We start from the raw sequence: 23,138 nt of genomic DNA, 5'->3' as shown, positions 1-23,138 counted from the left end.
TAAAAAAATGAATTATCTAGCTGATTTGACATATATTGGGTATTAGGCAAGTATAATTAACCTAATTAATAAAATAAAATAAACTAATTTAAATGTATCCTTAAAAGCATAAGAGATTGTGAGCTCATAAAAAAGCTGCATAAGCTTAGACAGACGAGCGCTACTCAGAGTGAAAGCCGTGTTTCAGAAATAGCCCTAGACAAAGACAAGAGGCAAACACGAGTAAATAAACAAGACTAACAAGGGCACACGACACAGATGTGCATGATCAATAGAAGAACCCCTTTTTTAACATTCGGAAAGGAATAATAGCTTACTGTTTACTGCATCCTGTGTCTTATCAAGTAAAAAAAAACATTTTTAATAGAAACTATTATTCTATTAATGTAGTATTTTAGTACAATGTATTATACCAAACGGTGGCGTGTAGTGGTGTTCTAAAATGAGGAGACAAAGTCCACAAAGTTTTTATTTTTATTAAAGGGACAGTAAGTAGGAATTACTCCCATCTAGTAGTGAAATTGTATTTTGCATTCAAACTAATTTTGCTCTCCAGCGCCTCGCTTTTTCAAATGCGCGTTGCATCTACGGTAGGCGATATGTACCAAAAAGCTTTGACGGGATGTCTTCTAATAGCACCATGTATATAAAGATAATAAATTCTTCATTTACGAGGATTAGTTTAAACATTGGCATAGGTATTTGTACACCATTGAGGGCATATTTATGAATAAAAATATTGATTTTAGATAATAAAATACTTAAAAAGTTACTTATTGTCCCTTTAAATGTTTTTATCAAATGTAAATTAATGTCCCAGTCACAGTTTATTTGTTAAAGAAACATTACTTACACTATCAGAAAACAGCTATATTTAATATTTTTCCATTTACTATGGTAATCAACATTCTGTTTATTAAAACCAAGTATGAATCTCATCAAGTTCTTAAGCATATTACATTTGTTCTAAAATAACTCGAGGCAGTAACAATTTAAATAATATATTTTATTTGTGAACTTAAGTTCTGCTATTCTTTTTAATAGGTAACTTTTGACTATTTTTGAATTATTGGGTTCATCAGTCGTCAAAGCTCGGTAAATATTGGTCACAGACAAATTTCAATAAGTTGATTACTCACTAAAAACTCCCACAGATCATGTTATCATGCCACTTTAAGTTTTATTTTGATGTAACAGAGTATTTTATCTAAGAGCTGTATGCTTTTTTATTATTATTAATTTAGATTAATGCCAATATATTGTTAATTGAGACTGATTCACAAACGCGCACATTAACATTAGAGGCGGAATTTATTGCATGAACCAATCACAGCCAATCATAACCAGTTATATCAGACCATATCATTATGGAGGCATTGTCTCCTTTCAAAAGAATTTTCCCCTTTTCTCTCAATTATCCCACACCAAACTCAGTGTAACCTTTCCTGCTGATGTCAATTGTTTCAAAGTAATTATTTCAGGGTTTTATACTATATGGTGTACTGTATATATCACATAAAAACTATTTCTGATTTCTCTCTCTCTCTCTCTCTCTCTCAGGTGTGTGAGATGGCATGTTTAAAGCTTCATAGCCTGCTGCAAACTGTGTTATGTCTGTCCTGGGAGGAGGTGTGTTTTCTTCTGGGTCGTCTCGGTGCACCTCTTTGGCCTGCAAACTCTGGCTCAGACCCAGGCGCCGAGGCTTTGCTGAGTCCGCTGGTGCCCATCGTCCGAGCGCTTTTAGACCAGCATGCGGATCGCACCACCCTTCAGAAGATGCTCCCCAACCTGCCCGCCACCAACGGCAGCCCCTACTTCGCCCAGGACCTCCAGAACTACTGCAGCACCGCGGAGTGGCAGCAGTTCTACCAGAACCACGTCAGTACAGCCCGATCTCACACACACACACACACACACCACACACTTTACTTAGAATACAATCGGTTAGACTGTTTACCTTACGATAAGCTGGCAGCTTCTCCACCACAGCCTTTTCAGAATACATTACCACAAAGTGTTTTACCTTTTTTGGATGCAGAATGTCAGAAATAAGTCTCTCAGCGCTCATTCTCAGTCGAACACGAGATAAGCTCATCATTTCACACAAGGCTCTGTGTTGAAGGATTATATACTTATTTTCTTTAAAACAAGCCATTCCTTTATTCACATCTGTAGCTTACTATATATAATCATATTGGATTCATTTAAGTTTACCCAAAGCTGATTTGAGCATTGTTGCAGCATCAGAGCTGTAGACTGCTCTCTCTAAAGCTCAGCAGACGTGTGTTTGTTTAAGCATGAGGGCGCTTTGACGGTTAATCCGCCTCCATTGTAGGGATGAACTCTTTTATTTAGAGTCTTTTGTTCATCCAATCCCAAAACATCTCCTGATTTATTCCCTTCATCTCACAAGTCCAAAACGAACCATGTGTTTAAATTAAACAGACATCTTACCAGAGTGACCAGGAGATGAGTTATGAAGGCTGGCGTGTGACAGTGTGTGTTTCTAAATCTACCCTGTTTGGACTGTTTGTGTATACAAAACACACAGTATTACCATTACCATGCCTTGAATCAGGAAATAAACCAGGCTCTACACTATGCTAGTACATATATCTAGGTTAGGGGAGGTGAAAAGAAAGAGAAAAAAATGTGCTTTGTATGTCCAGCATTACAGTATAGCTTTGTGTGTGCTAGCTTTGTATGCAAAAGTTGATAAAGTAAATATAATATATTTTCATTATAAATGAAAGCAGCAAAAGGTCAACAACAGCAATATGATAGAAGATATGAATAACTCTGATTATTTTAAAGATATAATATTTTAATTTGTATAAATTTATTGATTATTTTAAAGTTTGTAAATTACATATAGAATATAATTCAAAATATTTCATTCAAATTGTATGCACAATATTGTATTTATACTGTAATATTGTATTACATTATTTTTATACATTAATTTCAAAAATTGTGTTCATTTATAATTAAAATATTTAATGTATATATTTTATTTTAAAATATTTAATTTATGCATTCATTATCACTAATATTATACAAATAATACTATTTTTAAACTATATTATTATTATTATTATTATTATTATTAGTTTATTCATTTATACATTTCAACACAGCATTGAAACTGTTTTTGCACAACTGTTTTTTAAACATGACACATTTAGTTAAATATTATTGCAAGAAATACCCATTTTTAAACAATTTAAATATTTTGCATAATGTATGCCTGTAGGTGGGGCCCACAATGCATCAGTATGAACTAGACACTTTCGGGAAGAGTCATGACCTGATGTCCAACTTTTGGAATTCCTGCTTTGATGACCTCATGAGCACCGCCCAGAGGAGAGACAAGGACCGCTCCGACTGCAAAGCCAAGTTTAAGGTATCTGTTAACCCCTATAATGTGTTGGGCTGGTAAACTTAAGATTGCTGTTCACGTTGAGCAGACCATGAGTTTCTAATACTTGGAATACTGGGATTACTCAGCACACATCCCAGACCATGTGTTTCTGATAGATGAGTTAATAACATGGACTGTTTGTGTTCTTCTGTTAACAGGAGCTCATCATTGACCCGTACCTAAAACGAGTGCGCTCAGAGAACAGCCGCTACCACAGTGTGCAGAAGATGAGTAACAGCCAGCAGGGGGTGGTGTGGAGGCACTGGAAATCACTGCGCAGGTTACTGAGCAGTGAGAGAGGAGCCTGGGCACTCAGGTCTGCATGCAGTAAAACGGCCTGATTCATAGTGAATATCATGCCATTTATCTCTCATTTATTTTGCACCATTATCACTATCAGAATAAATAAATAAATACATAAGTACATAAATAAAAGAGAGAGAGAGAGAGATTTAAAGGGATAGTACACCCAAAAATGAAAATTTGACTTTTTTCTTTAGTACTTTAAAGAAGATTTTTCCGTATTTTCCGAACTATAAGTCACACTTTTTTTCATAGTTTGGCTGGTCCTGCGACTTATAGTCTGGTGCGACTTATTTATCAAAATTAATTTGACATGAACCAAGAGAAATGAACTAAGAGACATGAACCAAGAGAAAACATTAAAAACCACGAGAGGGCGCTCTATGCTGCTCAGTGCTCCTGTAGTCTACACTGAAGACACAGAGCGCCCTCTCGCGGCTGGAGACGGTAATGTTTTCTATTGGTTCTAAATAAATGCAACTTATAGTCCAGTGCGACTTATATATGTTTTTTTCCTCATCATGACGTATTTTTGGACTGATGCGACTTATAATCAGGTGCGACTTATAGTCCGAAAAATATGGTATTTGAAACTGTGGTCCTTGGGGATTCATAAAATGCAAGTCAACAGCTACCAGCATTTTGAGAGTCAAAAAAGCAACACAAGAAACACATCCAATGCCCGTGGCTCCTGACAATATATTTACATTTTATGAAAAGAATTGATTGTTCTGCAAGAAAGTAAGCATTATTACATTATATCATCAGAACTCATAGGTATTAATTCTGTGTTGCTTCTTTGACTCTTAAAGTGATGGTAGCCGCTGACTTGCATTTTATGATAATGGTTTAAGCAAAAAATCTCCTTTACTGTTATTCTGAGGAAAAAAGTCACCTACTCCTTAGATGGCCCCTTAGAAGAGGTAAGCAATTTTTTGGGTGAACTGTTACTTTAAGATAAATTAGATTTAAAGGGACGGCTAAAAGCCTGAGACTACATGGAAAAATATAGACATGGGATTTTAAAAAATACAAATAAAAAATTTATATTAATATTTTTCTCTAATTCTGGGTCACTAGAATATATGATAAAAATCCCAAGTGGAAGCAGTCAGACTTTCTCTGACTTTTGTAGCTCACTGTGTTGAAGTGAGGTTCAGTTGTATACACTGATGCTGTATGTTCAGGGGTTGCATTGCGGTGTGTGATGATGGACTGAGTGGAAGTGTTTGTGTTTCAGGGTTCAGCCAGAGGTGAAATGGAAACTGTCAAGTGCAGAGACGTACTCTAAGATGCGTCTGAAGCTGGTGCCAAATTACAGCTTTGAGTCCCACAGTGATGCCAGTGCACTGAGAGATAACATGGGTTAGTATCACTGTGGAGACTGCCTCTGTAATCTGTCAAATTAATATTAATGAAATAATGATGTTAAAGAAAATCAGTGATGAGTAAAAGATCTCAGAATGACTGTCGCTTTGACTAGATATTTTAAAATAATCTCTGTCCTCTTGGAGTCAATTTCAGTGTGAATGTTTATATGTTGGAGTGTTTTGGGGGGGTTTCTGCAGGAGCCGACAGTCCCCGGAGCTCAACCGAGCCCATCCCTCTTGCAGTTGCCAAGGAAGCTAAAGTTAGTGACATGGAGGATGACAAACTAGAGGATGAGGACTTTGCCTTCATTGACGAGTGAGTGTCCTAACGTAACTCTGTTGTCTTGCATCCCTAATCTACAGCTTAATTAATACAGCCCTGAAATAAATATTGTGTGAAACCATTCTTTTGCCTCACATATTCCTTGAGTGACTTGTTACTTTTACAAACAACCACAACAGCAAAATGATACCTAAGTGAAAAAAATAATAGTTTATATAATAATAATAATTATAATGGGAATAAACAATTCTACCAACAAATAAGCACATATTAACTGAATATGTATTTTTTTCTGCAATTTATGATGGCTTCAAATGTAACTTTTTATTTTTCATCTATTTTTAATTTTACTTTAAGTTTTAGTCATTTTGTTGCATGCTTTTGTCTGGTTTTTTTTTTTTTTTTTTGTCTAATATTTTTGTTTAATTTGAATATAAATCATTTTTATGCATTTAACTTATTTCAGTTAGATGCCAAAGCAAAATTTTAAATTTTTGTTTGTTTTTCTCATTTAAGTTTTTCTTGTGATATTTAAAGTGTACTTAATTTCAGCTTTATTTCAATTACCAAACACACTTTTTTTTTTTTAAGTTTTAGTTAACAAAAGTCTGTTAGTGCAAAGGCTTTGTGTGTCCAGCTTTTGAGCAGGGTGTGTGTGTGTGTGTGTGTGTGTGTCATTCCTCAGGGCGGAGGAGGCCGAGGAGGAGAGCCAAAAAGAAAAGCTGGTGCTCTCAGAGGAGTGTGAGCTCATCACTATTGTTGCCGTGGTTCCAGGTCGTCTGGAGGTCACGACGCACCACCTGTACTTCTATGATGGCAGTAGTGATAAAGAGGAGACCGAGGAAGGTGGGTAACAGCTTGAATTGTGAATTCTATCCTGTCATTTTGTTTGTCTTGCTAAGAAGACCCCGCTCATTGTTAACATAACTTTGACTGGTGTATAGGATAAGAAATGATTCGTGATTATAATGTGAATGCTCTGGACTGCCCATCTTTGCAGGCATTGGTTTCGATTTCAAGAGGCCATTGTCACAGCTAAGGGAAGTCCACCTGAGGCGCTACAATCTGCGGAGATCAGCACTAGAGCTGTTCTTCATCGACCAGGCACACTACTTCATCAACTTCAGGAAGGGGGTGAGCTGGACACATAATAACTGCCGCACTGCAGGAGAAGCTACAGTTGAAAAGGATGCACAGTAGATGCATCGGTGTCATCTGAGGTCTCTGTGTTTTTATATTTGTTTGGGTTCTCCCACAGGTGCGGAACAAAGTCTACTCCAGGATCCTGGGTCTCAGGCCACCCAATCTCTTCTACTTTGGTTCTCGCTCTCCTCAGGAGCTCCTAAAAGCCTCCAACCTGACTCACGTATGTCTGATGCAATGTCAATTTTTGCTGGTTGCACTCTTTCCTCCCTTGTCCCCCATAGACTAGTTTCCAATGCCTCTCTATACTGTATCTGGCAACAAAAGCTGTCAAAAGCCCCACCCCGAAAAACTTTCCAAATCAAACTATTCTTTGTTTTCATTTTTGTTCCTATTGCAGAGATGGGTTTGCAGAGAAATCTCCAATTTTGAATATCTGATGCAGCTCAACACCATATCTGGCCGCACATACAATGATTTATCCCAATATCCAGTGGTGAGTCCTCACAGATTTTTTTTTGTTTTTTTGCTTGTCCTATGCAGTGTCATGGGAATGCTATAGCATACCTAGAATTTCAGATTTTATTTTATTTCATTTTTTTTATTTTTCAGCCTTTGATTTCATTTTTTTTTTTAAATACGGCCTTTATTTTAGTAAACAAAGATTAAATTGAATTCATTTAAAATGAGAGATTGATATGCATTTAATATCCATTTAGCTGAAAAAAATCAATGTGCATGACTGACACCTTTGGTGTTGGTGAATAGTGCGTGGGTCACATATGTTCTCATTTCTTCATGCGCATATCTGTATTCTCAGTTCCCCTGGGTGTTGTGTGACTACACATCTGCTGAACTGGATCTGGAGGACCCAGCAGTTTTCAGAGATTTGTCCAAACCCATCGGTGTCGTCAACCCTCGACATGCACAGAACGTCAGGGAAAAGTGAGACAGTGTTGCAGTCCTTATATCAGAACTCTTAGTATCAAAGCATGTGTTGTTAAAAGGTGTAACATAACTAGAAAGATGGATAACAGTACCAATATAACAATATGCTTTTGAGCATTTCAGCTGATTTCCTAAATGTCTTCTTGTTGTCGTTTGATTAGGTTTGAGAGTTTTGAGGACTCAACAGGCACTATCGATAAGTTCCACTATGGCACACACTACTCTAATGCTGCCGGCGTCATGCACTACATGATCCGCACAGAGCCCTTAACCTCATTACATATACAGCTCCAGAGCGGCAAGTAAGACACACATACTCTCACACCACTGAACATTAAATAAAATGCCTTCTAACTGATAGTTCAAGGTAGTGGTTTCCATACAGGAATGTGGATCACCACAATCAAAATGTGAATATATTATAAATAATTTTTTGGCACCCCATAGTACTGACCACTAGGTTGCAGTGTTGTTTACCTGATGGTTAAATAATCATGTGCATTGTCTTATGTTTGGGCTGCACTTATAAGAGTGATTGCGTGTGTGTTTAGGTTTGATTGTGCCGATAGGCAGTTTCATTCAGTAGCGGCAGCGTGGCAGGCGCGCATGGAGAGTCCAGTTGATGTGAAGGAGCTCATCCCAGAGTTCTTCTACTTCCCAGAGTTCCTGCAGAACATGAACGGTCAGTGTGTCTCTCTGCAGCTTCTCAGTGATGGAAACCACACTGGCACTGCGATTTGTTCAATTGGTTTTGAATTGTAAATTTGTTGTGTGCAGGTTTTGATCTGGGCTGCTTGCAAATAAATCAAGAGAAGGTCAATGATGTCTTACTTCCTCCTTGGGCATCTTCGCCAGAAGACTTCATCAGGAAACACCGCAAAGCTTTGGTGTGGAAACCGATACAAATCACTGATTTCAAATCATAGATCCTAAACAACACTTTTTTTTTTTTTTTTTTTTTTTGCAAATATGTTTTGTAAGATACAGAATACTCTTAAAATACAACTGACTAACCGTCTTATAAATCGAGTGAGTCAGATGCTTCTGAAACTGCTCCGGGATATATAAGTGATTTGATAGTTTGATTCCAAATTCTTTTTGAATTATTTGTGGAAGGAATAGTTCACCCAAAATTTACATTTGCTTAAAATGTACTGGCCATTCAAGAGATAGATGAGTTTGTTTCTGCATTAGAAAGATTTTGGAGACATTTAACTATACTTCACTTTCTCATTGATACAGTGAATATGTACCATCAGAATGAGAGTTTAAACTGCTTTTAGATCATAGTTAGGTTTTTATCAGCTGTTTTAAAGTGCCCCTATTATGGGTAATTAAAGGTAAATTATTTTGGTTTTGGGAGTCCCTAACAACAGGTTGACATGCATGCAAGGTCAAAAAACATTTGAATTGTCTTATAATATGCATCTTGGCAGCGCGTCACTCTCAGATGGCCAGAGGTGGGAGCTTGTTTGGTGAAGCCACGCCCACCTAGCTCGACGGCACTGTCAGCAGCGGCAATCCATCTGTCACTCAAGTGGCCACACCCTTAATTATGCAGAAATGCAAGGTTTAATATAATTTATAAAAAAGTTATAAAATAATTCACCCCCTCACAGTTGTCATGAAGGGAAAAATTAGCTATATATACCAAAACCACTTTTTGTACCAGGTTGTAAACACTTATTTTTTTTTTTCTGCTGTAAATTTGGGCATTTTAACATGGGGAGTCTATGGCATTGACACACTTTTGGAGCCAGCCTCTAGCGGCCAGTCAATGAATTGCAGTTTTAGTCTCTTCCGTGTTGGTTTCACCAGAGAGACTGGAAGATTACTACTTGTTTGTGTTTAGTGTTACCGGGGAAAACTGCATTTTTTTAATTCTCCAAAACCGCCACCTAGTGGCAAAGAATTAATTTGCACTTTCATTAAAGTGGGCGGGCAATATGCTAATGCTTCATGTTGACGAAACTGCTTGGGATCAGTGATCTATATATATTATATATCAGTGCATAGGATTCATTTTAATGATTCAGAGTCGACTCTTTCTTTTGAGAGACAATGGCTTTAACCACAATGCACTTTCTGATTTAAAAGTTTGCAGGATATTTTCATTCGCTAAGAGTAATTTTCCAGGGAGGCCCTTAAAGAGAATTTTTGAGTGAACTATTCCTTGAAAAGAATCAGCTCATAGAAATCATTTGCTTCCGAATCAGACAATATTTGAGCTATGTTTTTGGATGCATCCAGCAAACACAACTATTCTAAAATTATTATAATAAACTTATGTCGTCACATTTAATTCAGACTGCAAATGTCAATATGAAAAATGCTTTTAAAACACACACTCTTTTGTTCTTTATCTGACACACTCTCCTTGTGTATCTGTGTGTTTAAAGGAGAGTGAGCATGTGTCTGCTCACCTGCACGAGTGGATAGATCTTATATTCGGGTATAAGCAGCGAGGACCTGAAGCAGTGGAGGCTCTCAATGTCTTCTACTACTGCACTTATGAGGGTAAGAGACCTCTGATGAGTTTATATTATTTTAAACGTGTTCCTGCATGTAAATTATGATTGATCGCTGTGTGTTTTGCCTGTCAGGTGCTGTGGATCTGGATGCCATTGCTAATGAGACTGAGCGTAAAGCCCTGGAAGGCATCATCAGCAACTTTGGCCAGACGCCCTGTCAACTTCTCAAGGTGGGACACCTTTTTTTTTGTGCTTTTTTTTTAGTTGTAGCTAACCCTAACCCTAGTTTTAGTTTTTAGTTATTTCAAGTTATTGTCATATTAGTGCTTAAATGTATTTCATGCAGTTGTCATTAGTTTGCAAGTTTTAATAATTTACAGCTTTAGTTAATAATAAAACCCCTGGATCTAAATGCTTTTGTGTAATATTTGTAATATGGCACCAGTGAAACCTCTCTGTGTAATTCAGGAGCCCCATCCTCCCCGTATGTCAGCAGAGAATGCATTCAGGCGGCAGGCCCGTCTGGACATTCTGCCCCCCAACCTTTTTGATCAGCTCAGTAAACTCAGATCTTTTAAGGAGGTGAGCCTGAATTTATCAGTGTATTACCTAAACTCAATAATATGCCTATATGCAACTTTATTTTAGCACCATGTGCTAACGGTTTGATTTATAGAGTTGCATTGATTTTGATGTTGGTTCATGTAGGTGGTGAGCGATGGTCTGCCTTTAGTGCAAGCCGTGGTGCCCAGGAATCAAACCCGCTCTTTAATCAACCCTGGTACTGACATACTGGTAAGATTATTTCTCAGTTATGTTCACTTGTTGTGAACTAATGTTTGAATAGGATCGGAACCAATCACACAGAGCAGTTTGAGGATCAAGAGGGTCTGTGGAAGAGGGTGTTAGTGCAGTGCTTCTCAACTATGGGGCCGGGGGCCAGTAGGGGGCCTCAGCAAACTTACAAGACCGCTCTAAGATGACTTAAAATTATGTAAAATAAGACAAAACAAGCATTTTTTTCTAATGAATATGCATTTAAAATATTTTATGGGGTAAAATTATTGAGTAAAAATATTTTAAACATCCTTATGCTGTAAATCTGCCCTTTGAAGTTTGTTGCTGACAGTAGGTTGAAATCACTTTACTATAGGGTTTGTGTAAAAATGTGAGAGGAAAAAATATATATATATATATAGTGGCTATTATTTTATATGCTGTTTTTTTAATATTTTAAAATAGGGGTGCTCCGATCGCGACCGGACGATCGTTACGAACTGAGAAGCTGAGCAAATCCACTTTGATTTTCAACGTATTTTGGCGCATCTTCTCAGTTAACAATGACTCTGTGTAGAACAGGAGCTGCTCTATGTGAAATCACGCACCTGAGGGAATTTACCGCTGATTAGAGAACCGGCTTTACTGACGAGATGCGCATTAACGATCGGCCGATCATGATCGGAGCACCCCTATTTTAAAATAATGAATATTTTATTTTATTTCATTCTTCTTTCATGAATAATAAAATATTTTTAGCAATAACAAACCTTTTTTAAAAGAAGAAATAAAAAAAAATCTGGATTTAGTGGGAAAAAAAATCCATATTTGTGTTGTTTCTATGGACATGTTTTAGCAATTCACTTCGGATCAACAAACTCTGTAAAACTGCTTTGGAATGATATTAATTGGAAAAGCACTGTACATATGCATTTGAATTAAAAATGTTACTCGAGGGTTTATACATGAAAGATTCATGTAACAGTTGACGTAAAGGGGTAATTCACCCAAAGTGAAAATTCTGTCATCTTTTGCTTACCCTCAAGTTTATTTATTTATTTATTTTGATTTATTTATTTTTTGGCACCAAAATTTTGTCTGTCTCACTCAATTTTGTTTTCACTCTACATATATTTTGGGATCATATTTAAGGCACGCTTGTTGCAGAACAGATAGCTGCATCTGAATGTGTTTTGAATGGCATTTGTCCTGTTTCAGGTGACAGTGAGTGCTAATGGAATGATAGGCACTCATAGCTGGCTCCCTTACGACAAGAACATAGCTAATTACTTCACCTTCACCAGAGACCCCACTGTGAGCAACCCAAAGTAAGTTTGAACATGTACACATGTCTAAACACATTATATAATCATGTTCGGAGACTTAGTGATGTCATAGAGTTTTAAAGACAAGAGGTTTTGATTAGGCAGAAAGTTATTTTTATGGTGACAACATTGGTCTTTGGATAAATAATCAAATGCTTTATAGCAGCTTATAAACAGCAGCTCTTTGACATTAAGCTCTGGTGGTTTGGCTTCTTTAGTCTCTATAAATGTTCTTCAGTCAAACTGAGTTCTTTGTAGTAAACACTAATTTGTTTTGCCAAGCCTTTCTTGTTTTTTTTTTTGAGTGGTCGGCTAACATGTGTCGAATATGATGCTTAAACAAAGTATTGCTGTATTTCGAATGCAAGTTTAGTCCCATTTGTTGGTACTAACATTTGTTTGATCTGTTTTTAGGACCCAGCGGTTCCTCAGCGGGCCATTCTCCCCAAAGGTGGAAATCGGGTCCCAGGTGCTGGTGGTGTCCACAGACGGGCGTCTGCTGTTCAGCGGGGGGCACTGGGACTGCAGCATTCGGGTCACTATGTTAAGCAAGGCCAAGCTGGTGGGGAGGATCTGCCGTCACATTGGTGAGAGCCGTCTGTCCGACACAGGCGTACCGAAATAGTACAGAGCCAAGACGCAGCTGTAGGGGTTGGAATGAGCTTGACGGAGTTGTTGAGCTGAATCCTAAATGCAATGAGCTGCTGTCAGATGTAGAACCGCACAATTAATCGCAAAGGCAATAAATCGTGCTTAGGCAGAAGCTGTGATTGTCATGCGTTTCTTTCAGTGAAGCACAGTTCTGTGATCAGCAGTAAATATCCATCCAAAGGCCCAAGGGCGCTCTCGCACTGAAAATCTAAATATGCCCCAAAGAAGAAATCCAAGAAATCGCTGCAGCTGAATTAGTCTCAGCCTCAGATGTCACGCCAATGGACCGTTGGCTAAACATCTGATGCATATGGGACACAAAAGTGGAAACACTTTAAGAGTGTCAAAGTCGTTATCGTATTGGTTTAATTAAATGAAAAGGATTGCCCTGAGACGTGTGTATCACGTTCTTTAACGATCCACATGGAAACAAAAAATACAGTGGCGCCAAACCCCCTCACAAAAGAAGAAAACCGTCGAGTTTACAACTGTGATGACCAGCGCTTATCAGGATCAACTTAACAATGGATTTTCAAAAGTATGAAATATTTAACGTTCGCGGCATAGAATCTTTAAAATATGTTAGAGAGTTTTACACACTGGTCTGTTATTGTGGCGACATTTCCACGCCTCGAAACGTGATGCTGAACGAAACGAACTGTGATTGGTTGTTTGAGATGTCAGTCAAACAGCCTCGTTTGCGGGCCTTGGCCAATGAAAGCTGCCATGAATTCCAGACCTTCAGCCGTCAGTCTATGCGAGACTACAGCTCAATAAACAGAAGATTTAACTGCTTTCATTGATTCGACGGGACTAATAAACACATGACTACGGCAGCATATGGGTTATCTGAGTTCTTCTTATTATAATTTTCATCATAATAAAGTATATCTTATAATGAAATGTTAATAGCCTTTATCACTGCTTAGAAAACAATGAAATATTGGGTGCCTTAATTATTCTGTTTAAGAAGCCACATCATCTCACAGAAGGAATTATTTTAAACACTCGACTGCCGTTATGAAGTGAATTTGGAGTAAAAACGTTATTAAATGTGTTTTCACGTGCTCTCAGATGGAGCAGCAGTTTCTACACAGAGCCGTAGTTCCCTGAGAAAGATACACAAACAGCTGTCATTATCGCAAACGATTTCGTCAATTTCATAATCCTACAATTATATATCGTCTGCAGTTATGAACGTGATTTGCATGCCTTGTTAGTGAACTACGGCTCTGTGTAGAAAATGCTGCTCCACCTGAAAGCAGATGATGGAGATTTACTGCTAATCACAGAACCAACTTTAATGACTAAATGCGCATGACAGTCGCGATTAATCGCGTTCGATTAACCGTGCAGCCCTAGTCAGATGTTTGAATCATTTGTTGCTGAAATAGAAGAATTAAACCTGTTAAGCGTGAAATATGACAAAATGTAAAAAAGAAGAAAAAAAATAAATAGTTTGCCTCTGTTTTTGATGATTTGTAATATTTGATACATCAGGCATTTATGACTCCTATAATATGAGGCATAAACCGAGCAAAAATATGCAATATGGTGCAGTTGCTGATATTTATATGGCCAAAAATATAAGATGAAATTCTGATTGTGATTGTAATCTAATGCTTAGTTTATGATCAAAGCTCTGTCGTTTTTATTGTTTTATTGTGGGAGATAAAAAGAAATTACAATACACAGATGATTGAGAGATGTACAAATAAACATTCCTCAAAAGCCTGATGGATCATATTTGATATTAACATTGATATTCACATTAACATGATTTTTCAACAACAAAATTATGTATGGATGATCAAGTAAACCTAGGTTTGATCATTCCAGTTACTAACAAAGTAAAGTTATGAAGAAAAAAAAAATAAAACATGTAAACCATGACCTGAAGGTGGACATTTTTTGAATTGTACTAAAAGGCCTTTTACTTTTTTTAAAGTATAAAGTGCAAAAGGTATGTAGTAGATTCAGGTTTTATCCATGTTGATAATGTCAAGGCCCTAGAAATGTGTGTATTAAATATGATAAATTAGACATTATAGTGTTAACAATTAACAGCTCCCTATTGATTTCAGATCTTCAGAAAATGTATGGTGCACATTGCTGATTATACTGTATAACGCATTTGATTATGAATACATGTTATGATGGCTAATTTATATGCATTTTTGTGGGATGTAGATGTGGTCACGTGCCTGGCTCTGGATCTCTGTGGTATCTACCTCATCTCTGGCTCACGAGACACCACCTGCATGGTGTGGCAGGTCCTACAGCAGGTTCGATCTCACAAAAAACGTATAATGAGATACCAAGTTAATATGAAAATATAAGGGTGTGAAGGGTACATCTGCACCCATGAGCAGTCATTTCATTTGAACTGAACTTACGCTATTAATCAAACGTTTGGGGTCAGTACGATTTTTTTTTAATGATATTAAATCTTTTATTAAGCAGGGACACATTAAATTGATCAAAAGCAAATCAGCATATTAGAATGCTTTCTGAAGGATCAAGTGACACTGAAGACTGGAGTAATGACTGCTGAAAATTCAGCTTTGCCATCACTGGATTAAATGACATTTTAAGATATTAAAAACATCAAAAGTTGTAGAAAATGGAAATAGATTAGTTATTTAAAATTGTAGTCTTATTTCCGTAGAGTTCTGTTTTTTACTGTATTTAAACAAATCTATACACCAAATACATTAGCATTAGAGACTTAAAATTTAGAGAGAATAAAATTTGCACTGAACCCCAGCATTTTGAATGGTAGTGTAAATAGCCAGGTGTTAAAGTTTAGGCTTTAGACCTTAATGTGGGTAAATATATCTTTTGTTTATTTTTTTATATCAGGAAGTTTCTTGAATTATGTGCTATAAGGTAAATTAGGTGTTTTTATATTTACTTGAATAATAACTTGATGCGTTACTTACTTGAATTACCGTATTTTTAGGACTATAAGTCGCACCTGAGTATAAGTCGCATCAGTCCAAAAATACGTCATGATGAGGAAAAAAAAAAAACATATATAAGTTGCACTGGACTATAAGACGCATTTATTTAGAACCAAGAGAAAACATTACCGTCTCCAGCCGCGAGAGGGCGCTCTATGTCTTCAGTGTAGACTACAGGAGCACTAAGCAGCATAGAGCGCCCTCTGGCGGCTGGAGACGGTAATGTTTTCTCTTGGTTCATGTCTCGTAGTTCATTTCTCTTGGTTCATGTCAAATTAATTTTGATAAATAAATCGCACCTGACTATAAGTCGCAGGACCAGCCAAACTATGAAAAAAAGTGAGACTTATAGTCCGGAAAATACGGTGTGTAGTATAACTAGTGACTGAATCAGAGTATATTGTCTTTTTTCTAAACCTGTAGGGTGGTTTCTCTAGCGGTCTGTCTCCACGGCCCATGCAGGTGCTCTGTGGACATGATCAAGAGGTCACATGTGTCGCCATCAGCACTGAGCTGGACATGGCAATCTCAGGGTCAAAGGTCAGTTTAGATAAGACCACTTCATAAAATTCTCTTCTGAAGTTACTGCATTGCCATAAGGGTTCATGAGTTTTCTCTCACGTGCTCTCTTTTTTTCTTTTGCTCAGGATGGCACGGTAATCATGCACAGTGTGCGTCGTGGACAGTACCTGCTTACCCTGAGACCGCCGTGTGAGAGCTTCCTCCGTGCCCCTGTGGCACAGCTGGAGGTCGGCATAGAAGGGCACATAGTGGCACAGACTGTTATTGAGGGCCGCTCTGCCGGAAAGGTGCCGATTGACAATGTTGGAGAATAACAATGAGTTACTGTGAGAATGGAAATTAACACATGGTTTTGTGGCTGCAGGAGAAGTACGCACTGCATGTGTATTCTGTGAATGGCACCCTCTTAGCGTCTGAGACCTTGGACGAGAAGATTTCAGCTCTGCATCTGGTGCCTGACTACCTCATCGTGGGCACAGAGCAGGGGAACCTTCACATTCGAGACTTGTACAGGTACGGTCAGTTCAAATGTAGGCGTACAGCTGCTCAGTTTAGCATGAGCTGTTTGATCATACTCTTTTCTTTTCTTTATTTTTAACACATTGAAGTAGATGCATTCTCTGTGTCATCACAGTAAATCTTCAGCAGCTGGGTCCATGTTTGCTTTTCATTCCCAAGTCTCTTTTTCTATGTCTTCGTGTGTGTGTGTAGCTTGAATCTGGCTGTGGCGCCCTTGGCCCTGAAGGTCCATGTTCGCTGTGTGTCTGTCACGAAAGAGAGCAGTCATATTCTGGTGGGCCTGGAGGATGGCAAACTCATTGTGGTGGGAGCAGGAAAACCGGAGGAGGTGAGGTTGAGGGGTTTGTCAGTAGGTTGTTACCGATTTAAATAAAATCCATGCTGCAAAACTGATATTAGTACATCGTAATGCTGATAGGCACAATTTACACCACTAAAAAGGATTCATTTAAAAATAAAAAATCCTGCTTCATTATAAGTGTAACAATTAGAAAACTATTGCATAAGTCGTAAATGAGGAAACATTACAAAAAATTAATTTTTTTATTTACACTGCGATGTATATAACAGTACTTTAGAAAAACTTTGACTACTTCTGTTACATCAGGATTTTAAAAGAATGACCAATGGATCTGTCACTTCTGTGAGGTTATAGTGTTATTAGTTCATCATAATATTGATAGGCATATTTACGGGTGCATCTCAATAAATTAGAATGATGTGGAAAAGTTCATTTCAGTAATTAAACTAAAATTGTGAAAGTCGTGTGTTAAATAAATTCAGTGCACACACACTGAAGTAGTTTAAGTCTTTGGTTCTTTTAATTGCGATGATTTTGGCTCACATTTAACAAACATTTTATATATACAATTATTCTACTGTTATTATTCAAAAATATATTATTCCAAAAATATACTATTATTTATTTTTAGTTAATAATTTATGTAATGCTAAACATTTTTTTAAATGTGCATGAAACAATTAATATTAACCAATATTAATAAATGCTGAAAATTATGAAAACAAACACACACAAAAAAGATTGCCTATTGTTAACTATTGGGTCAAGTACTGTATCATGTTACCAAAAAATTAATAAAAACCACCATCCCTTTGTTGTTATTTTTGTATAACTTATGTGTTGAATTTTGTTGAGTCAACCAATTTTTTTCTCAAGACCTAAAAAATTAAATATTTAAACCTTTTGTCTTTAATTCAGGTGCGGTCTGGGCAGTTTTCCCGCCGACTGTGGCGCTCCACACGCAGAATCTCCCAGGTGTCCTCAGGAGAGACCGAGTACAACCCCGTGGAGCATTCTGCTAAATGAGCCTCACACGCCTTCAGCAAAACCTTTGCATCCACAAGAGACGATAGCGTCAGCTCTCCTGCACCTCTCGTCCGCTTTCCTTCCCTTCCTAAACAGAGAGCTTGGGAACAAGAGAGCATGAAGGGAACACAAGGGGTGAACATCCAAACATGCACTTTTTACGAAAAGGGAAAAGAACATTCTTCTGGAAAATGCAATGATTTTATACTGCTTTTAACAAACAAACATTCCAAAGATTTTTGATCAGGCGAATCAGGCAGTGATCGGCAAACTTTTTAAATGTTGACGGCTAAGACTTTTTAAAAGCAGTATGTTCTGTCCTGTGAATCACAGACTGTCTTCTCACTGGCTGGCGTCCGAAGCACTGTAGCTCTGCGTGATGGACTTAGTCTCTGTCACTAAGTGACAAACCGTCATCACCTGAGCCGTTTATAGTCTAGTAGATCTTCCTATGCTGGTTTTTGCTTTTGTTTTTGCTGATCGCTCTCAGCACAGCAACACTGGTACTCAGTCTGACACTTGAAAACCTTCTTATATTCTTATATTGAGCAATGTCGTCTATGGAGCCAGATTTTTTCCATGGGACAGGCACCAACAGAGACACTTCAGCTCTGTGTATGTATGTGGGTGTGGGTCTTTGCATCGCTTTGCACGGTTACTTGCAGACGCTTTGTATAACGCAATAATTAATGTGACGCCTAATCAGAACAAGATCTTTTTATGCCTGTTTAATGATGTGAAGCGCTTTGAGCCCTACTTAGTCTTTAGACTATATTCAGTACCTCTAGTGCCTTAAAACAGGTAAACAATATAAATGTCCAGAATTATGATGGATTATTACACCTGAATACATTCGCCCTAAAATGATAATTTTGTCAGCATTGACTCACTGTCATAGTGCTCCAAACCAGTATGACTGACATTTTTTCCTGAAAAAAAAAAAGAATGATATGCATAATACATTATATAGTTTTTGTTTTAATTCAATTTGGTCCTAAACACAGAGATTTTAGTAACAAAAAAGGTTTAGGAACAACATGACGGCGATTAAAGATCACCGGATCTTCATTTTGGGGTGAACTATCAGTTTATTTAATTAGGCCCTGCAGATCAAAACAGCTTTTTCAATATTGCCTCATCTTTATCTTTCTCGCACCATGGAAATCTTTCATATCCTGTTATACATTATAAAAGGAAGTGCCTTTCCTGCCATGGATTTGCACAGCCATTACAAACATGCTCTTAAGCTTGAATAAGACTATGAGTGCATTTCCGTGTGTTTTCCACTATAGAGCAGCACTTTTCAAATGAGCATATATTGCACTTGATATAAAAGCGCTTTTGGCTAATTTTCACATAATAGCTGTGATACGGTTTCAGCACATCCTCCCAAGCTGCTCAATGTGCTGTGCTTAACAACTCATTTACCCAAAATCTTAATCTTAACAGGAATTTTATCCATTTTTAACTCCGCAAAGTGCCTCTACTGTGTCCTTCACTGTAATTATGGAACTATTTGTAATATGTGAACCATAAACCAGCTAGTCTTAATTGTCCTGTGAATGTGTTTGTTGGCTGGGGCCACAATTCTGTCTGTTACCAATGGAATTTTTTGTCTAGATGTTTTCTCTCTCTCTCTCTCTCTCTCTCTCTCTCTCGCACTGAATGCTTTGAAGGCTGTGGTGTCTGTGTGACACATGGGTATTTGTGGGGGGGGGCAGAGGACACATCTCTGGCTTCTCTGGGTGGTTACGTTAATTCTGCTGCTCTGCACTGGATAGAAAAGCACTGAGCACAACGGCCAGCAGTTATACACGGTTTAAAGGAATAGTTCAACTGGAAAAAAATGTCCAGTATTTACTCACCTTTGTGTTGTTTTAGACTCATATGACTTTCTTTCTTCTGTTGAACACAAGTAATTGTGCTGATTGCTGAACTACAGTGAATGAACACTGAGTGTTTTGGGCACAAAAGCACCATAAAACTCGTCCAACTTGCAAGTTTTCTCAAGTCATTCTTGTGAGTAATAAATGGATATTTAAGGTGTTATTTGCTAAAAATCTTCTCCTCAGGTGAGCTGTTAACTGCAGTGACCAGAACAGAGAGTCAATTTGATTCGTGAACGAATCATTCAGGCTTTGTGAATTGGATTCAAAAAGAAAAAAAGAAAAAAGATTTGTTCATTTTCGTGATTAATGACTTAAAATTCCACACTCAGAGCTACTGTATGAGTTCAGAAGTGAAATATAGAGCACTTAAGACTAGTATGGATCACTTTTTATCTGGTTCTTTTAAACATTCATTTTAATTGCATGAATGAGAGCAACCGGAATGAATCTTCTAAATCCTCTTTTTGTGTTCCATAAAGGAAAAAGTCTTGCAGGTTTCGAACGACATGAGGGGGAGTTTTTATTTTTTCAATACAACATTGTCTTCTGTGTCACGATCACTAATTTTTTACTGTGTTTCACCGCTACACATGCTCACACACACACACACACACTCTTGTTTGAGTTTAGTCTGGAAGACCTAATGATAAAATTGAATTTGTGTTGGAAAACTGAAGCCATAATAGATTAGGTCCTGTTTCTTCTGAAATGCTTATGTCTAAACCACGCCATGATCCTTGTTATGCGGTAACTGTGATGTCGAACGGGATGAATTATTTTAAGCTTCATGTGTGTTCAAACAAATAATGGCTATAAAAGAGAAAAACAGCCATCCTCTGTTGAACGCACACTAACCTGTTTCACAGCCTTCCTGTTTGAGTGTGTGACGTGATTGTGTACATGTATAACGTCTCTTTGAATTAAATCTATTATAAATTGACTTGAGTTGTGACTTTTCATTAAGCAGAAAAAAAAAAAAAAAAGGGAACAATCTTTCTCAGTTTTGTTTCCTACATAATACAAATATGTAAATGATATCAAATCAAGATAAAATTACCTGAGTTGCAAACTGAACTTGTGAAGCCCTGTTTTCTGATAAACTGTGTAATGTTAATTTATGCTTAAAACATTGAAAACTTGTGTTCCCTTAAGTTTCTGAAAAGCTGTAATGCTAATCAAGATACTTTTGATTAGAGACCATACCGATGTATTGTGTTCCGTTCTATTTATTTCTTACATTTTCTTTACTGGGTTCTAAGAAGTCTTAAATTTACCTACAAAAAACCTGCAAAAACCTGAGTTTTTATTCATTTTAATTTCAATCTTCTTTATTTTAGCACATCAGATTTACTAAACAAAAGTGAAAACTGTCGTCTTGGCAGCTAGCTGAAATACTAGTAAATACTTATTTATTTTACTTTAGTAACAAAACATATTTAGTAACATATTATTTTATCGTTTAAGTTAACAATGCTTTTAATTTTATAATCGACATTTTTTTCATTTATTTAATTTGCTTTCTTTTTTATAATATAGAACTTATTTTCCCCTGTAAAGAAGTAAACCTAAACATTAGGGTTATAATTGATCTTACATTGGTTTTTTCCCTCTTCAGTTTGACTCCAAGATGCATAAATGGGGGTTATAAAAGTCTTTTCCTGTCTCAAATGAAGTCTCTGTTTCTCTCTCACGTCTCAGCCTTTTTATTCCCTCCTCCTGTCCTGATGTGTTAAACCCTATTAGAGTTGAAGAGGTCACAGTTACACCACATTTATCTGAGCTGGGCATCCTTTGATCTCTCAGTGGGCCGAATATCCTGTTGGCTGACCCATAAACACCCCAAGGGGTACGTTTGAGTGGACGACGAGAGGAAGAGGGGGGCAACTCTGGCATAGAGGGATGGAATGCGCCTCTTCCCGTCTCTACATGCAGCGGGGCAGAGAGGAGATGGGACGTGCTGGTTATGGAGGCAATTCTGCTCTGATCTGTGTGGCTAACAATGGGAGGAGGGTCTGACACCTTGCTCTTAGTATAACAAGGCATCCCCCCTCACCCCGAAAAGAAGAGAAGGAGAGAGGGATGGGGTTAAAACATCCTCACAATCACTTGTTGGTTAGTTCCTGAACCACAACAACCTACAAACAACCACAAAACCCTCCAGTCTCCCCAAACCCCTTTATCCTGTCTCTGTGTTGTCAGGCCATGGAATCATCTTCAATGATCAAGTTCTATTATTTCTTTCCCCACTCCCTCGTTGAAGCAAACTCATTCTGAAAGTGATTCCAATTAAATTGTTTGTCTGTATCATTATTGCTGTAGCTGTGGCGTGGACTTACTATTCTCGTAAAAACATTAATTATCATCCTCCGTGTGATCCTGAGTTAAGTGTGGAACTTTTTTTGGCTTGTTTAGGCCCATTCACCCCAAGGACGATTACTAACTGTATCGATAAATGTTCCATTTATTAACTGTTTATTACATGTGTCTATCGCTTTAATAGCTTGAGCTCTTTAAATTTGGAGAGATTCCATGGTCTGTCAATGTTTTTTATCATTCATCAGCTGGAAAACTGTCCTGAAGGCATTCTAACTGCATCACTCCTGTGTTATCATTGTAGCTGTGGTGAAGGGGTTTTTACAGTGGCACACACTGTATTAAGGTCCTAGATAACAGAATTTTCACAACTCACATAATGAAAAATAAAAAAAGTATTACTTGGCTGGTCTCCTTAAAGTTGTTTAGAGGTTGGAAACTGGCTGTCATGTTATTAAGTCGAAAAGTTTGTCAGCAAAGACAGAAAGAACGAAAATGAGACATTCTTTTATAAACTGTCAGAGCTTCTTTAATAAATAAACGCTTTATATTTACTCTAGCAGTTTCCTACTCACAGTTTCAAGTCATTATTCGGTTATTATAGGCAGTGTTAATTTCGTTGACGAAGACTATGACGAAAAATATTCGTCAACTAACCTTTTTCACGGACGAAAACTAAATAAAAACTAAATAAAAAGTCAGATATGATGACGAAAAACGTGACGAAATATAACTGACACTTTAGTCAACGAATAAAAATGAGACGAAAATATATGGGCGGGACGAATGGAGAAGAGATCCAATCAGAGCGAATCTTTGAGGGTATGTTGATCTATGCAGAAGCAGCCGAGCCATTATAAAAAGCCGCGGCAAATGCAAGCGCCACAGCTAAACAAACGCAGCAGCAGTTACA

The 23,138-nt window shown here is 37.4% G+C and overlaps 1 protein-coding gene across 3 annotated transcripts in view; it reads left to right on the top strand.

The window, feature by feature from the left end:
- Nucleotides 1–20,852, top strand: part of LOC128030805 (neurobeachin-like protein 2) — a 62,011-nt gene extending 41,159 nt beyond the window's left edge. For all 3 annotated transcript variants that reach the window (XM_052618803.1, XM_052618801.1, XM_052618802.1), the window contains 25 exons: nucleotides 1,561–1,878; nucleotides 3,254–3,403; nucleotides 3,580–3,737; nucleotides 4,965–5,089; nucleotides 5,293–5,410; nucleotides 6,063–6,223; nucleotides 6,378–6,511; nucleotides 6,636–6,743; nucleotides 6,921–7,016; nucleotides 7,341–7,465; nucleotides 7,630–7,770; nucleotides 8,020–8,150; nucleotides 8,246–8,355; nucleotides 9,868–9,985; nucleotides 10,072–10,169; nucleotides 10,408–10,521; nucleotides 10,648–10,734; nucleotides 11,935–12,044; nucleotides 12,456–12,628; nucleotides 14,883–14,977; nucleotides 16,079–16,195; nucleotides 16,303–16,464; nucleotides 16,542–16,690; nucleotides 16,889–17,024; nucleotides 17,916–20,852. In XM_052618803.1, coding sequence (XP_052474763.1) covers nucleotides 1,561–1,878; nucleotides 3,254–3,403; nucleotides 3,580–3,737; nucleotides 4,965–5,089; nucleotides 5,293–5,410; nucleotides 6,063–6,223; nucleotides 6,378–6,511; nucleotides 6,636–6,743; nucleotides 6,921–7,016; nucleotides 7,341–7,465; nucleotides 7,630–7,770; nucleotides 8,020–8,150; nucleotides 8,246–8,355; nucleotides 9,868–9,985; nucleotides 10,072–10,169; nucleotides 10,408–10,521; nucleotides 10,648–10,734; nucleotides 11,935–12,044; nucleotides 12,456–12,628; nucleotides 14,883–14,977; nucleotides 16,079–16,195; nucleotides 16,303–16,464; nucleotides 16,542–16,690; nucleotides 16,889–17,024; nucleotides 17,916–18,023 — 3,342 coding nt within the window. In that variant the 3' untranslated portion in view covers nucleotides 18,024–20,852. The remainder of the gene's footprint in view (nucleotides 1–1,560; nucleotides 1,879–3,253; nucleotides 3,404–3,579; nucleotides 3,738–4,964; nucleotides 5,090–5,292; nucleotides 5,411–6,062; nucleotides 6,224–6,377; nucleotides 6,512–6,635; nucleotides 6,744–6,920; nucleotides 7,017–7,340; nucleotides 7,466–7,629; nucleotides 7,771–8,019; nucleotides 8,151–8,245; nucleotides 8,356–9,867; nucleotides 9,986–10,071; nucleotides 10,170–10,407; nucleotides 10,522–10,647; nucleotides 10,735–11,934; nucleotides 12,045–12,455; nucleotides 12,629–14,882; nucleotides 14,978–16,078; nucleotides 16,196–16,302; nucleotides 16,465–16,541; nucleotides 16,691–16,888; nucleotides 17,025–17,915) is intronic.
- Nucleotides 20,853–23,138: the final 2,286 nt, after the last annotated feature.

Source organism: Carassius gibelio, chromosome A16, assembly GCF_023724105.1.
Source record: "Carassius gibelio isolate Cgi1373 ecotype wild population from Czech Republic chromosome A16, carGib1.2-hapl.c, whole genome shotgun sequence".
In the NCBI taxonomy this organism is placed as follows: domain Eukaryota; kingdom Metazoa; phylum Chordata; class Actinopteri; order Cypriniformes; family Cyprinidae; genus Carassius; species Carassius gibelio.
Note: the sequence above shows the minus strand (reverse complement) of the source record. Positions and strands in the feature narration are given on the sequence as shown.